The sequence below is a fragment of the Oryctolagus cuniculus genome, chromosome 14 (assembly GCF_051225735.1).
Source record: "Oryctolagus cuniculus isolate XC-2025 breed Fujian yellow rabbit chromosome 14, ASM5122573v1, whole genome shotgun sequence".
Lineage (NCBI taxonomy): Eukaryota > Metazoa > Chordata > Mammalia > Lagomorpha > Leporidae > Oryctolagus > Oryctolagus cuniculus.
In genome coordinates this window covers 864,055-879,073 of record NC_142880.1, presented here as the reverse complement: position 1 = coordinate 879,073, position 15,019 = coordinate 864,055, and the positions used below count along the sequence as shown (strand labels likewise).

Below are 15,019 nucleotides of genomic sequence, written 5' to 3'. Positions count from 1 at the left end.
CGGCGTCTCTCAGGAAGACGCCCGGCACGCGGCACCTCCGGTGTCTCACAGGAAGACGCCCGGCACGCGGCTACCTCTGGCCTCACAGGAAGACGCCCGGCACGCGGCACCTCCGACCTCACAGGAAGACGCCCGGCACGCGGCACCTCCGGCCTCACAGGAAGACGCCCGGCACGCGGCACCTCCGGTGTCTCACAGGAAGACGCCCGGCACGCGGCTACCTCTGGCCTCACAGGAAGACGCCCGGCTACTTCCGAGACCTCACAAGTAGGCACCTGGCACTTGGCTACTTCCGGAACTTCACAGGGAGCCGGGAAAGCCCGTGAGATGCCCACACAGGCCTTGTGGCACCCGGCTACTTCCTGTCAATCCAGCATGGGCTGCAGCCCACCATGGTTCTTGGTCCAGTCTGGCCTCAGCTGCTCCACTTCCTCAAACCCAAACACGGAATTCAGCAGGAAGCCACCTTCTCCCGGGCTACAGCGACCCCACCACCATGAGACAGCCCCAAACCTCAGCACCTCAACCCGACGGGGCGCTCCCCAGTGACTCCTCTCAGACCTTCCCCAAAGACTCAAGACGAGAGTTCCAGAACCTTCCACCTTTCCTCTCATCTCCCAGGGCTGAGACCCTCTGCCCTCCCCTCAGCGGCCCCTCCCTGCCTCCCAAACTAATCAAGGAGCCGGCTCTGCCTCCAGGGTCACATGCCAACCTCCCCGCTGTGCCTCGGCCAGGGCCTGGCCATCACAGGCTCCCGGGGACACATGGAGGCTGGCTTTGTGTCCTGGAAACCTGCACACACCAGGCCACAGCTTCCTCGGACAGACGGTTGTCCTGTTGCAGTACACAGATATGCACAGCACACCTTAGCCACCTGTACCTCAATCTTGTAGCAAACACAAAGAAAGGATCAGCTAGGCCACGTTTGTGCTCCTGGCCTTCCTCCAGCAAAACCACACAATGCTTAGCAGCAAATGAAATTATTTTGCAAATCCTGATCCTCAGAAGGCCACCCCCGACACAGGTCCTGTCCTCCCTTCATGGGTGTGCATGGCACTGCTGTGACTCGGTGTGGTAACTGTATTACAAAGCTATTACTGGATGAAATGAAAATGGAAAACAATTTAAATGCTTGTCTAAAAAGACTCCATTAGAATGCAATTATGAGAAATGACAGCGGCAAGATCATTGAAATGCGAGTCTGGAAGGCACAGCTAGGAAACCATTGAAGGCTTGTGGGGGGACGCACGAGGCTGAAGAAGCTGCAGTCCTGGGGACACGCTTGCGACCCACGCAGCAGGCAGCAGCCACGGCCAGATGACGAGCCCTGTACTCCAGGTGCTGGGAGCCTCACGCGGGCCGGAGCTCCCCCGGGAGCTGCATCATCAGGGCTCTAGCAGGAGGGCGTGGGGAGGCTCTGCACCCATCAGCGCTGGAAATGAAAAGCAGGACCGCAGCACCGGAGATTTTACTGTGGGGATGCCTGCAGCTGTGCAGTATCCGCGTGGGTGGAGCTGCGGCAAATCCTAACAGACTCCGGGGCCTTCACAAAGTGTATGGACAATGGAATTGAAAGATCAGGTTAGTACGCGGGCATCTGGTGACTCCTAGGATGCCTGCATTCCGTATGAAAGGGCCCGGGCGTGGGTCCCCTCTCTGGTTCCCGCTTCCTGCTGTGCACACCCTGGAAGACAGCAGGAGACAGCTCAGGTAGCTGAGTTCCTGCTCAGGCTGGACAACTGCACGGAGTTCCTGGTTCCTGGCTTTGGCCTGGCCCAGCCCCAGGCATTGCCAATACTTGGGGAGTGAACCAGAGGATGTGACTCTAATAATTTTCTTAAAGATATGTTTATTTGGACACCAAAGATGTTTGAAATCCATGCGTGTGTTTTTCATAATATGCATTCCCACAACCTTTCTGAGGCCCCCTCATACACATGGATTTCGGATTTTTAAAGTTATCATATTATCAGCATATCAGTTTATGTTTATTTTATTTCTTCTCATCTACTTGAAAGGCAAACAAGAGAGAGAGATCTCCCACGTGCTGGGTCACTCCTCAAATGCATTCAATAGCCAGCGCAGAAGCCGGGAGCCCAGAACTCCACTTTGGTCTCCCAAGTGGGTGCAGGGGCCCACGTGTTTGAGCCATCTCCCCCGCCTTCCCAGGCACACCAGCAGGGAGCTGGACAGAGGGGAGCAGCCAGGCCTCTCACAGGAGCTCCCGCAGAGGATGCCTGTGTCCCACCCTGCAGCTTAATATGCGGCTCTGCAACACCCACCCTAACTTCAATCATTTTTGCACCCAAATAAATTTATCTTTTCACTCCACTTTCCCACAGACATTTGAAACACCCTGGTCTGTTGAGCCCATACTTTTAATGGGTGGGGACAATCGCCCACCAAAAGAAAACAAATAAAAGATAGTGCTGGACAGACACGGTGGACCAGATCAGTGATCGCATGTTCTCTGGGACTCAGTGACGTCTGCATTTTGGTAGCCAAAAACTCACCAATCCACCAGCAAAAATATGCAAAATGCATTCCTTTACCCTCCTTAACTTGCTTCCACAAATCTATTTTTTTTTTTCACAAATCTCTTTTCTTTGGTTAGCATTAAGATAAGCAATATGAAGTAACAACACAGGGTTAAAGAAATAAAGGACGTGCGTCCTCTTCCATGAACAGCTCTCTCTGTCACACGGCAAGGCAGGAAACAAGACATCTGATTTTACTCAGAGATGATTTCCCAGCATCCATGACTGTGACATTCGTTTATAAAGCCATTAGGTTTCCACAAACATAATCAGGTCCTTGTTGTTCTTGAGCCTTGGTTTACACAGCCCCGGTCAATGCAGGTATGAATACCTGGCTGCTTCTACAGGTTCCTTTCACATGAAGGTTCAGCAGGCACACAAGTGTGTTCCTTGTGGCAGAATCTGCAAGGGGGTTCAGAGTCCCCCGACTCGGACAGTGGGACACCCCTGCTATGGTGTGCCTGCCTCCCAGCCCATCACGTTCCTCCCACAGAAAACAGGAGCCCTGACCCCAGCTCTGTGAGACGGTGAGCCTTAAGGGCCAGGCAACCCGAAACGAAAGATAGGCTGTGAGGAGGCCATGCTAACCTTGAGCAGGTGTAATTTAAATACTGTAATGATCTGAAATCACTTTTAAAGTATTTCAGAAAATGAAGTTTGTTTAGGTACAAACCTTGGAAAATATTTTTTAAAAAGCCACTCAGAGAAAATTCTGCGAACGGGGCTCACTGGAAAAATAAGCAAACAGCTACCCACAGATCACAGGAAACCTAAAATCACCAGATCCAAAGGCTGTAAACACAGCATCTCCCAGTGCCCTGACCTCACACGTGTCAGCACCGTGTAGTCGCGGGCTCTGCGTCCAGATGAGGACCAACCAGTGTCCCACAGCAGCTCTGTTCATCGTCCAGGGCAGATCCACAAAGACCTTTCACGGTGCGGGTCAGAGCACACGCACTCACCCATCCCCCAGGGCCCCCGGCACCACTGACAGCTGGGTAACAGGTGGCCACACACACGTGGTCACTGCACCACTGGTTGGGTTCTGAGCGTGTCTACGATTTCTCCTCATTAAAAATTCTGTTGGAAAAAATGCAGTTGGTGCTGTGGATGAAGACTAGCGATTCTGTACGCCAACATCCACGCTCGACAAATACACCAGTTCCAGACCCACCCGCCCTGTGCCCGCGACACTCACCGAGCCATCCCGACCCCGAGTTTGGAATGCACAGGTCTGTCTCGGCGCTGGGCAGCACGAAGCCCACCACAAACACCTCCACGCCGTCGGCCATCACAGCCATACCCAGGACGAAGAAGAGCAGCCACTGGAAGCGGCCGTGGCCACACTCCTGCATGATGAGCTCATACTGCTGGGCCAGCTCCTCCTCGTCCGCCCGCCGCTCTGACTCCAGCTCCCGCCGGTCCTTGTACTGGGGGCCGGGGGGCTGTCCCACGACCACGACACCGTCCTTGGCCTGGGGCCCGCTGGGGATGCCCTGGTACTCCCCCTCATAGATCTCGTCGTCCTCATCGTGGCCCTCCGTGGCCTCGCTGGAGCCCTCATCCTCCTGGGTGTCCCCGGGGTAGGTCTCCCCGGGGAGGTCGTCCTCGTCGGCATCCTCATCCTGGAAGCGGTGGTAAGACCTCTGCGTGTAGCCATCTTGGGCCTGGTCCACCGCCTGGTGCACATGCTTCCTCACCTCCCTGGCGACGGCCTTGGCGCCCTGCACCAGTGACGTCCTGTCCTTGGGAGCCTCGTCCATCTCACCGACGGGCAGCAGGCGGCAAGATGGGCACGCTTAGCCTGTCCGGGGCTTTCCGCTCTGGGCTCGAGACAGACCTGCAGAAGGAGAGAAGCGGGGTCACTGTGGTCCCTCTCTGCATCCCTCCCCAGCGGCTGGGTGGTCCTGTCCGCTGACCACGCTTCCCTCTTGGGTCCCAGGGCCATGGCCACGCAGGACTGGCACCCACAGCCCCCAGCACTGTTTACGGAAGTCTGTCCCCACTGAACACTGAACAGCTGTTCCCGAGAATAAAACAGGGCAGGTGCACCTTTAAAGAACACCCAAGGCAGCTCAGACGTGCGAGGAGGCGTCACCGTGACCCGGAACACGGTCACACTGCCCACTCTCACCCAGGCACGCTTCGAGGGAGAGCCATGCACGGCCTGGCTCCTCACACTGAGCCAGCAAGCAGCTGGCACACAGCACCATGGCTGCACCCGGGAGGCTGCACCATGCTCCCTTCCAGCACAGGTGACAAAGACAACGAGTGCTCGGCCAGGACGGCAGCCCCACCTGCAAGAAACAGGCACCGCCCATCCAACCACTCGGATGCATCCGGGGCCGCAGAGTCGAGCCCACGGTGGTGGTGGGACCCGCCCTTCACTTGCCACCCAGGCAGCCACACAGCTGAGTCCTAGGTGTCGCACCTTCACCCCCACAGCCAGCAGGCGCCGCAGGCCCTCCCCTGTCTTCCCCTTGCCCCCTACCACTCCTCCCACTGCCACTCCGGGCGCCTGCTGTCTCGGGTGCCACAGCTGACATCATGGGGTTTCCTTTTTACTGAGAGGCCTATGCTTTAGCTCCTTGAACCTGGGCTGACCACACGGTCACCTGCAGCTCACCTGTGCACTGCACTCTCTCCTGGTGGCTGCCCTACCCGGCCACAGACGGCAGAACAGTGGACAGGTCACTTCCCCACCATTAATTCCCAGTCCCACGCTGTGAGGCCACCTGGACATCCTCCTCTTTACAGCCCTTGGCCAGCAGCTACTACAGAGAAACCGGCAACCAAGACAGGACAACGTCACGCGTGATGGGCCATGAGTCGTCTGCCCACACCGTTGGCGCCAGTGGCAGGACAGACGCGCAGCTGCACAGCCACGCATTTGGAGACGACAATGCAGCTAAGCAAATGACTACAAGACTTCTCAACACATGCCTGCAGGGTGGGCTTCCCTCCTGTTTCTTTCTTTTTAGAGGCCCGTGCTTTGAACACCGACAGAACGCACGCATTGAGCATGGCTGACGGTGCCAGTCTTCCCGCCCTTGAGGCGCTGCTCTTGGCTCCTCCCAGGCCACTGGCAATGAGATGCCGCCAAGGGAGGCCAGAGATAGGGCCGAGGCACGGCTGACCCTGCCCCCACACCAGTGCCTCGTTGCAGCAGGAAGCCCCTGGCCACACCCAGGTGCCTGGATCCACGTCCTGTCTGCACTGCTGGTCCAGCTCCCTGGTCACAGCCCAGCTACCTGAACCTCCGCCACTCGGCAGGAGATCTGGATCAAGTCTTTGATCTTGGCTTTGGCCCGGCCCATCCCTGGCTGCTGCTGGCACTTGGGAAGTGAACCTAAGGATAGCGGTTCTCTCTCGCTGGCTTTTAAATAAAGAAAACAAAATAATGTTCTACAAGAACGGCAGTCACAAAGCTGGCTGCATCCGACTCTCTCTGCTTCCTACCACATGCAGCAGCTTCGCGGCGGCCACAGACAGGGTCTCACCTGCCACAGCTGTCGTGGGAGAGGCATAGCGCTAGTCCCAAGGATTCTAACCACTGAGTGACAAAAATAAGTCAAAAGAACGTAACAAGCATTCATGTTTCCAAAGCACACTTCTCGCAGATTCCTTAAACTCTGGGGCAGACCCTGGCAGGTGCCAGGCAGGAGGAGGGACCCGGTCTCGCAGCTCAGGTTCACAAACACTGCTGGCGTCTTGCACAAACGAGGGCAGTGTGGACACCGAGTCAGCGTCCCGCATAGAATCAGAGGCCGGTGGGGGCTGCTGTGAGGGCCATGGGCGAGAAGCACGGGTCCTGAATTGTGTGTGACTCAACAGGATCCCGAGGTGCAAACCCAGACAGAAGCGAGAGCAGCCTGGCTGGGCGTGCAGGGCAGCCCAGCAGGGTCAGAGTTCACGGCACGGCTAGGGTCAGAGTTCACGGCACGGCTAGGGTCAGAGTTCACGGCACGGCTACAGCTGCCCGGCAGACAGGAAGCTGTGGAAAGGTCACTCTCTCCAGAAGTCAGAGCGGTGCCTGCCCCGGAGCCACACCGGGACCTGGGGTGCGGTTCCCCAGGTCGGGGGGGTTGCCTACAGGGATGCCCCGGGCAGCAGCACTAAGTGCACAGACGGCAGACGGCTGTGCCTGGAATGAGCAGCCCGGCTCCACCACTGCGCCACGCGGGCACCGCTTCACTGGCCAGGGACGCCGCGTGCCGCCTTCTCCCGTGCTGTGTCCTGACCTCAGTCCCACAGGACAGACAGTGCAGCGTCCAGCTGAGGCGAGGAAGGCTGGGACGGAAGAGCCTGCCCTCCGCTGCCCGGCCTGTCCCTCAGGAACAGGCCTCACCTGCCTGGGCAGCGCTCCTGCCTGGGCTCCTCCCACCCCCAACCCGGCCTGCAGCAGCCTCTTCTGTAAACCTCGCCACAGACTGCGGCAAGGACGACCACGGCCGCGGCATCGCCAGCACCGAGCTTTGCCAACGCCGATTCCCAGAGGGGTCAGGCAGCTGCGCTCCAGCAAACACTTCCCAGAGCACACACCCCGGCCCCTGCCCCCTGAGCCGTGTGCACACACCCCGGCCCCTGCCCCCTGAGCTGCCTGGAGACAAACACCCCAGCCCCTGCCCCCTGAGCTGTGTGCACACCCCCGGACCCTGCCCCCAGAGCCGTGTGCACACCCCGGCCTCTGCCCCCTGAGCCGTGTGCACCCTGGCCCCTGCCCCCTGAGCCGTGTGCACACACCCCAGCCCCTGCCCCCTGAGCCGTGTGCACACACCCGGCCCCTGCCCCCTGAGCCGTGTGCACACCCCGGCCTCTGCCCCCTGAGCCGTGTGCACACCCCGGCCCCTGCCCCCTGAGCTGTGTGCACACACCCCGGCCCCTGCCCCCTGAGCCGTGTGCACACACCCCGGCCCCTGCCCCCTGAGCCGTCTACACACACACCCCGGACCCTGCCCCCTGAGCTGTGTGCACACCCCCGGACCCTTCCCCCTGAGCCGTGTGCACACCCCGGCCCCTGCCCCCTGAGCCGTGTGCACACACCCCAGACCCTGCCCCCTGAACCGTGTGCACAGACCCCAGACCCTGCCCCCTGAGCCGTGTGCACACCCCCGGACCCTGCCCCCTGAGCCGTGTGCACACCCCCGGACCCTGCCCCCTGATCTGTGCACACCCCGGCCCCTGCCCCTGAGCCGTGTGCATACACCTCGGCCCCTGCCCCCTGAGCCGTGTACACACACACCCCGGCCCCTGCCCCCTGAGCCGTGTGTGCACAGACCCCAGACCCTGCCCCCTGAGCTGCCTGGAGCCAAACACCCCGGTCTCCTGAAACACAGCTTCCACGTTCGCCCCCTGTGCTGTGCAGACCGACTGAGTGACCTTTTGGTGAAATGCAATCTTTGCATATTTACGTGCAATGTAAAGTTTAAGAGGATCTGCAGATATTTTAGTGATCTCCAGAATTAAACATCATTTTTAAATGACTGATCGTCAGCAAACACCGAGAATCGATTCCCTTGAGAAAACATCTCCCTCTGTGGTCTCCCGATGCTCCTTATTGATCTGCCGTAATCAATTCCTCACCGCCAAGCGTGGGGTCTGACGCAGCTGGGCAGAAGCTGGGACAAAGGGGCCATGCTCGCTGCTGCGTCAAAGCTGTGGGTGGACAAGTCCAGGCGCTGAGCCGGGCAGCCCTTCAGAGGCGGCGAACCCCAACACTCAGGGTCCCTGGGGCGAGGGACACCAAACATCTAGAATTCACACAAGCGGCTGGGTCGCAGCGCCTCACCTGGCTGGAGTCGAGCACAGCTTTATGGCCCTCAGGTTTTGCAAGGTTCTGCTGTCCTCGGTAAGAACAGCTCCACACCGCCAGTGACTTCACTTTTAATTGTGTGCCAATTTCCTTAAGAAGTTCAATGCTAGAATTCCTTATCTCCCCAGTGGCCTCGTCACTTCCTGCAGGGTTTAGTTCCTCTGTGTGTTCAGTTTGTGTTTCACTGCCAGCAGCAGCCTGAGCAGCAGCCGTGGGCTCTGAGCCCCTTGTTCTCTGGGCTGCCACAGCCATCGCTGGGGAGTACAAGGGTGGGCAAGGTCCCCACCTGCAGAGACAGAGGGCAGGGAGCTCTGTGTCCGGGCCCACAGGGGATAAGAGCGCAACCCCCAGGAGGCCTGGGGAGTGCCCCGTGGCAGGGGAAGGCCACACAGCGTGGCTCCTGGGAAATCAGACACAGGGGTTGGCGGTGCGTAGGGTCAAGGTCGAGCCAGGGGTCTGAGAGCAGAGACTTCAGTGCAGAGCACTAAGTGTGGGGCGGCGGAAAGAGGACTCTAGGTACCACGGTGATGGCGGCCGCAAGGGGAATGACCCCCTCCAGGGCCGGCCAGCAAAGTGCGAGCCTTTAGCATTAAACAAGCAGAGACAGAGGCCAGCGGGTGAAGGCCAGACACGTCTCAGAAGCAGGAGGCAGTCGGCGGCTCAGGGACCCTCTTCCAGCTCGAGGGTGTGTGTTCTGTGCTCACGTCTGTGCATGGCTACAGTACGGCAGTGCCTTTGTTTACCAGGACTGGCACATCAGGTGCCACGAACCATGTGATTCTGACAGCAGAGACACTGCAGCCTGGGACCACAGCGCGTGCGGGGCCAGCGCCTCTGGAGGCCCCAACCAACCTCTGGTTCCATCATAATCCCCGTCCTCACCTCCATGTCCACCGCAGTCCCCTGCTAGCCTCCATGTCCACCGCAGTCCCCTGCTCACCTCCATGTCCACCACAGTCCCCCGCTAGCCTCCATGTCCACCACAGTCCCCCGCTAGCCTCCATGTCCACCACAGTCCCCTGCTAGCCTCCATGTCCACCACAGTCCCCTGCTAGCCTCCATGTCCACCACAGTCCCCTGCTCGCCTCCATGTCCACCACAGTCCCCTGCTAGCCTCCATGTCCACCACAGTCCCCTGCAAGCCTCCATGTCCACCACAGTCCCCTGCTAGCCTCCATGTCCACCACAGTCCCCCGCTAGCCTCCATGTCCACCACAGTCCCCCGCTAACCTCCATGTCCACCACAGTCCCCCGCTAGCCTCCATGTCCACCACAGCCCCCCGCTAACCTCCATGTCCACCACAGTCCCCCGCTAACCTCCATGTCCACCACAGTCCCCCGCTAGCCTCCATGTCCACCACAGTCCCCTGCTAGCCTCCATGTCCACCACAGTCCCCCGCTAGCCTCCATGTCCACCACAGCCCCCCGCTAACCTCCATGTCCACCACAGTCCCTCGCTAGCCTCCATGTCCACCACAGTCCCCTGCTAGCCTCCATGTCCACCACAGCCCCCCGCTAACCTCCATGTCCACCACAGTCCCCCGCTAACCTCCATGTCCACCACAGTCCCCCGCTAGCCTCCATGTCCACCACAGTCCCCTGCTAGCCTCCATGTCCACCACAGTCCCCTGCTAGCCTCCATGTCCACCACAGCCCCCCGCTAACCTCCATGTCCACCACAGTCCCCCGCTAGCCTCCATGTCCACCACAGTCCCCTGCTAGCCTCCATGTCCACCACAGTTCCCTGCTAGCCTCCATGTCCACCGCAGTCCCCTGCTAGCCTCCATGTCCACCTCAGTCCCCTGCTCACCTCCATGTCCACCGCAGTCCCCTGCTAACTTCCATGTCCACCACAGTCCCCTGTACTTCCTGGCTGACAGACGCACCTCTGTGGGATGTCCCTGCCTGTCCTCATGGGGCCTGTATGCCAGGACAGCATCACTGAAATAGAGCCCACAGCATCCAGGACAACCCCATCTTTAGCAATTTCTTCCCAAAAACCCTATTTCCAAATAAAGTCACTACTTAGGTTCTAGGGGGAACATGAATTTGGGGGTCCCTGTTCAATCCATACAGGCAGGCTGTGCACCTGCTGGGCCATGCACCCGTTCCTTGGGTGAACCTATGTGCAGACAGGAAGTCCACGGGGCAATTGGAAAGAGCAGCCTCTCACATCCCCGTACCAGCATGGTGCCATCTCCAAAATAGGATTTTCGGGGTCTCACCCCCAGCACACAGAGAACACAGAGGGAAGTTTGGAGGCGAGAGACGGCGTCCTGATACTTAGCACAAGGAACGGGTGATCCGCGTGGCAAACAGTTCAGGGGACTGAGCGGCAGCTGTCCCGCCATCCTGGGAGGGCCCTGTGCTGGACGGCTGGCACTTCAGCACCCTGGCCAGCTCCCCTCTGAGGCGCTGTACACACAGTCATATGCAAAATGCCTGCAGCAGGACCCACAGCCGCACCGGTCCTGCCTGCGGCCTGCCGACCTGATGCTTTCAAATGAGTCACAGCAGCCTCGGGAAACAGAGCCCGGGGTCTTCCACCGGCACCCAGGGGCCCGTCAGGAGAAAGCAGCTACAGTCCTACACTTCACTCCGCTTCTGTGACGTCAGGACGTCCAGGCGGCTGAACTGGGGTGGCCGTGTCCCCTAGTCTGTTTCCTGTGGGCAACAGGGGCCAGGGCGAGCAGAAGGATGTTCCGGCGAGCCTGGAGCAAACGCATCGCCAGTTTCCGACACCGGGGTGCGTCCTTGACAGCTCTGTCGGAGGGGGATTTTCCTGCTCCATGGCGGGCTGAGGTCCTGGACGTTTCAGGACAGGGCACAGAGTGGAACCAGCCGGGCGGTGTCAACAGACCCGTGGGCTGCGACGGGAGGGGCTCGTGTGCAACACCTCCCCTGTCGCAGGGCCGTCACTCAGCGCCAGGCCAGCGTCCCAGCGGCTTTGGGTCTGTTTCCTTCTCTCGTGATTAACAAGGCTGGCGTGAGAAGCTCAGAAACACCACCGCTTCTGCCTTCTATCACCGAACTGGCAGAGCCGGGAGCCATCTGGATTTCAGTGTTACTAGGGAACTGCACTGACCTCTGATGCCAGAAATTATGGGAGGATTCCGTTCAACACCAGATCGCTACTTCTGCGCTTTATAAAACAGTTAGCATTTTCCACATAAACATGACAGCATTCGACAAATTACAAGCTAATAGGAAACAAACACGGAAGTCAAATTTGAAAGAAAATGCTTAGCTGCCGCATCCACACAGGGCCTGGCCCAGGACAAGCTGTCACTCAGCCCATCACTGCCTCATCCACACAGGGCCTGGCCCAGAACAAGCTGTCACTCAGCCCATCACAGCCACACCCACACAGGGCCTGGCCCAGGACAAGCTGTCACTCAGCCCATCACTGCCACATCCACACAGGGCCTGGCCCAGGACAAGCTGTCACTCAGCCCATCACTGCCACACCCACACAGGGCCTGGCCCAGGACAAGCTGTCACTCAGCGCATCACCGCCTCATCCACACAGGGCCTGGCCCAGGACAAGCTGTCACTCAGCCCATCACTGCCACATCCACACAGGGCCTGGCCCAGGACAAGCTGTCACTCAGCCCATCACTGCCACACCCACACAGGGCCTGACCCAGGACAAGCTGTCACTCAGCCCATCACTGCCACACCCACACAGGGCCTGGCCCAGGACAAGCTGTCACTCAGCGCATCACCGCCTCATCCACACAGGGCCTGGCCCAGGACAAGCTGTCACTCAGCCCATCACTGCCACACCCACACAGGGCCTGGCCCAGGACAAGCTGTCACTCAGCCCATCACTGCCACACCCACACAGGGCCTGGCCCAGGACAAGCTGTCACTCAGCCCATCACTGCCACATCCACACAGGGCCTGGCCCAGGACAAGCTGTCACTCAGCCCATCACTGCCACACCCACACAGGGCCTGACCCAGGACAAGCTGTCACTCAGCCCATCACTGCCACACCCACACAGGGCCTGGCCCAGGACAAGCTGTCACTCAGCGCATCACCGCCTCATCCACACAGGGCCTGGCCCAGGACAAGCTGTCACTCAGCCCATCACTGCCACACCCACACAGGGCCTGGCCCAGGACAAGCTGTCACTCAGCCCAACACTGCCACACCCACACAGGGCCTGGCCCAGGACAAGCTGTCACTCAGCCCATCACTGCCACACCCACACAGGGCCTGGCCCAGGACAAGCTGTCACTCAGCCCATCACTGCCACATCCACACAGGGCCTGGCCCAGGACAAGCTGTCACTCAGCGCATCACCGCCTCATCCACACAGGGCCTGGCCCAGGACAAGCTGTCACTCAGCCCATCACCGCCTCATCCACACAGGGCCTGACACAGGACAAGCTGTCACTCAGCCCATCACTGACACACCCACACAGGGCCTGGCCCAGGACAAGCTGTCACTCAGCCCATCACTGCCTCATCCACACAGGGCCTGGCCCAGGACAAGCTGTCACTCAGCCCCTGGATCCGTGCAGAGAGCCACAGCTCTGGCCTCCGTAAGTGAAAGCAGTACCAGTCCATCTGCCCACTCTGTGTTAAACAGACACCACTGACCTAGGAGAGCAGAAACTCGCACAGCTGACCCCGGCAGCTGAGGCACGGGGAGGGTGGTCGGCAGCTGGCCCCTCTGGAAAGGCCGGCCAGGGGGAGCAGCCGTGGTTCACCAGCCATGGGCAGAGAACACCAGCGTCCAGAACATCAGGGCGAAGTGCCCTGGGGGAGGATGGGGCTGGGAGCCCAGGACCACAGGCAGGCACTGGACGCTGTCCAGGGACCATGGGGCGCCGAGGGCAGTGCCAGGGCTCATGGCAAAGGCCAGGAGGCTCCATGAGGGCAATGGGCTCGCTGCCTCGGTCCCTGGGGGAGGCTGGGATCTGTGGGTGGCTTTGAGCCCCTCCCTTCCTGTGGCTGTTCTGGGTGCTGACAGCAAGAGCACCGCTGAACTACAGGACAGGCTGCCCCTGGGCAGCACCCGGTCGTCTGTCTCAGTCCACAACTTGTCTTTTATTTCTGTCAGTGCTGTCTGAGGCTCTTAATTCTGATGAAACCAAGTTACCAATTTTTAAAAAAAATGTTTCAGTACTGTGTTTAAGACATGTTTTCCTAGTTCAAAGCACAAGAACTCTCTCCTACGTCCCTCTCCAGACACGCTGTAGCTTCCGCATCACCACAGGGCCAGTGACCCACCTGGGGTTAGTGTCTGCAGAGTGTTTGTTCGTTTGTCTGTTTTGCCCTTGGAAATCAAGAATGCAGGGCCAGCTGTTAAAAGACTTTTCTTTTCCCACTGAACTGCCTCTGTGCCTTTTACAGACACAAATCGATGGGCTCTCCGCGTGCAGGTCTATTTCTAGAATCTCCATCGCTTTCTGTCCTCTGCGTCTGCTCTGTCACACGCGGACGGCGTCTTGGTTCCTGTAGCTGCAGACCTGATACCTGGCGGCGTGACAGGAGCGCTCTTCCCAAACCGTCCTGAGGTCCCAGTCCCCCTCTCCACACACAGCTTAGAGACCGTCTGCTGATTCATCGTCTCATAAAGCAAACTCCAGCTGGGACTCGGGCTGGATGGCGCCGAGCCCAGAGGGCAGCGGGGCACCCAATGCCCTGGTACTCTGGGTGTCCCAGCCCTCACCTACGTCAACCCTGAGTCCCCTGTCAGCGCTGGGCAGCTCTGCTGCGTTTAGTCTGCCGTGCGCCACTGCCAATGGGACTCTTCCGAAAGCTGAATCTGCGGCTGGTGCATGGCAGGGTGCAGGGACACCCCGGCTTCTGAGGGCTGGCTCACAGCTTCCCCACTGGTGCCCCCCCCACAAGCTGCTGTGGTCAGGCATGGTGTGGGCATGGCCCCAAGGACCCTGGGCAGGAGGCTGGGTACCTAGGTGCGTGGCAGGGTGCAGGGACACCCCGGCTTCTGAGGGCTGGCTCACAGCTTCCCCACCGGTGCCCCCCAAACATGCACACAAGCTGCCGTGGTCGGGCGTGGTGTGGGCACGGCCCCAAGGACCCTGGGCAGGAGGCTGGGTCCCCCAGGTGCTACTGAGAGGCCGGGAGGTCACTGGGGCGCTACCCTTGAAGGGGCCAATGTGGAGAGTGCCCTGGACAGCAGGCTGTCATGGCAGTCCCCGCCCTGACGCACCCAGGCTGCCCACCTGGGAGTGATGTGCTCGTGCCCCCAGAACTGGGAGCCACTCCGACCTCTCTTCCCGGCCCGCAGCTGTCGGGAACGGCCGCAGCTGTAACTCACCGCTGTCTACAGCCAACAGCACCCTTGCGCTTTGCCAGGGTGCGCTCGGTGCTCCTCCAGCTGCTTCTGCCGTGGCCCTGAAGACGGGTGCTCAGAGCAGAGGAAGCTCAGGGCCTTGCGCCACCACCTCCTGAGCTGCAGGGCCCGCAGACGCCCGGTGTGGCCTCCCTTTGTGGAGGTCACGGAGTTTCCAGAAATCATACCTGGGTGCTACGTTCTGTCGGATGCTTTTTCCACCTGAGACAGTGCTGATGTGAATCAGGGCAGAAGCGTCTCACTCCCAGGATGAGCGCTGGCCTCACGCACCAACTTTTCTTGTATTTCTGAACTCTACCTGCCACTGTTTTTAAAATTGAGAGGCAGAGAGAGAGAACG

At 59.7% G+C, this 15,019-nt stretch overlaps 1 protein-coding gene across 2 annotated transcripts in view; it reads right to left on the bottom strand.

The window, feature by feature from the left end:
• Nucleotides 1-15,019, bottom strand: part of SV2C (synaptic vesicle glycoprotein 2C) — a 103,486-nt gene that overhangs the window by 74,437 nt on the left and 14,030 nt on the right. For both annotated transcript variants that reach the window (XM_070056298.2, XM_089312878.1), the window contains exon 2: nucleotides 3,736-4,377. In XM_070056298.2, coding sequence (XP_069912399.1) covers nucleotides 3,736-4,300 — 565 coding nt within the window. In that variant the 5' untranslated portion in view covers nucleotides 4,301-4,377. The remainder of the gene's footprint in view (nucleotides 1-3,735; nucleotides 4,378-15,019) is intronic.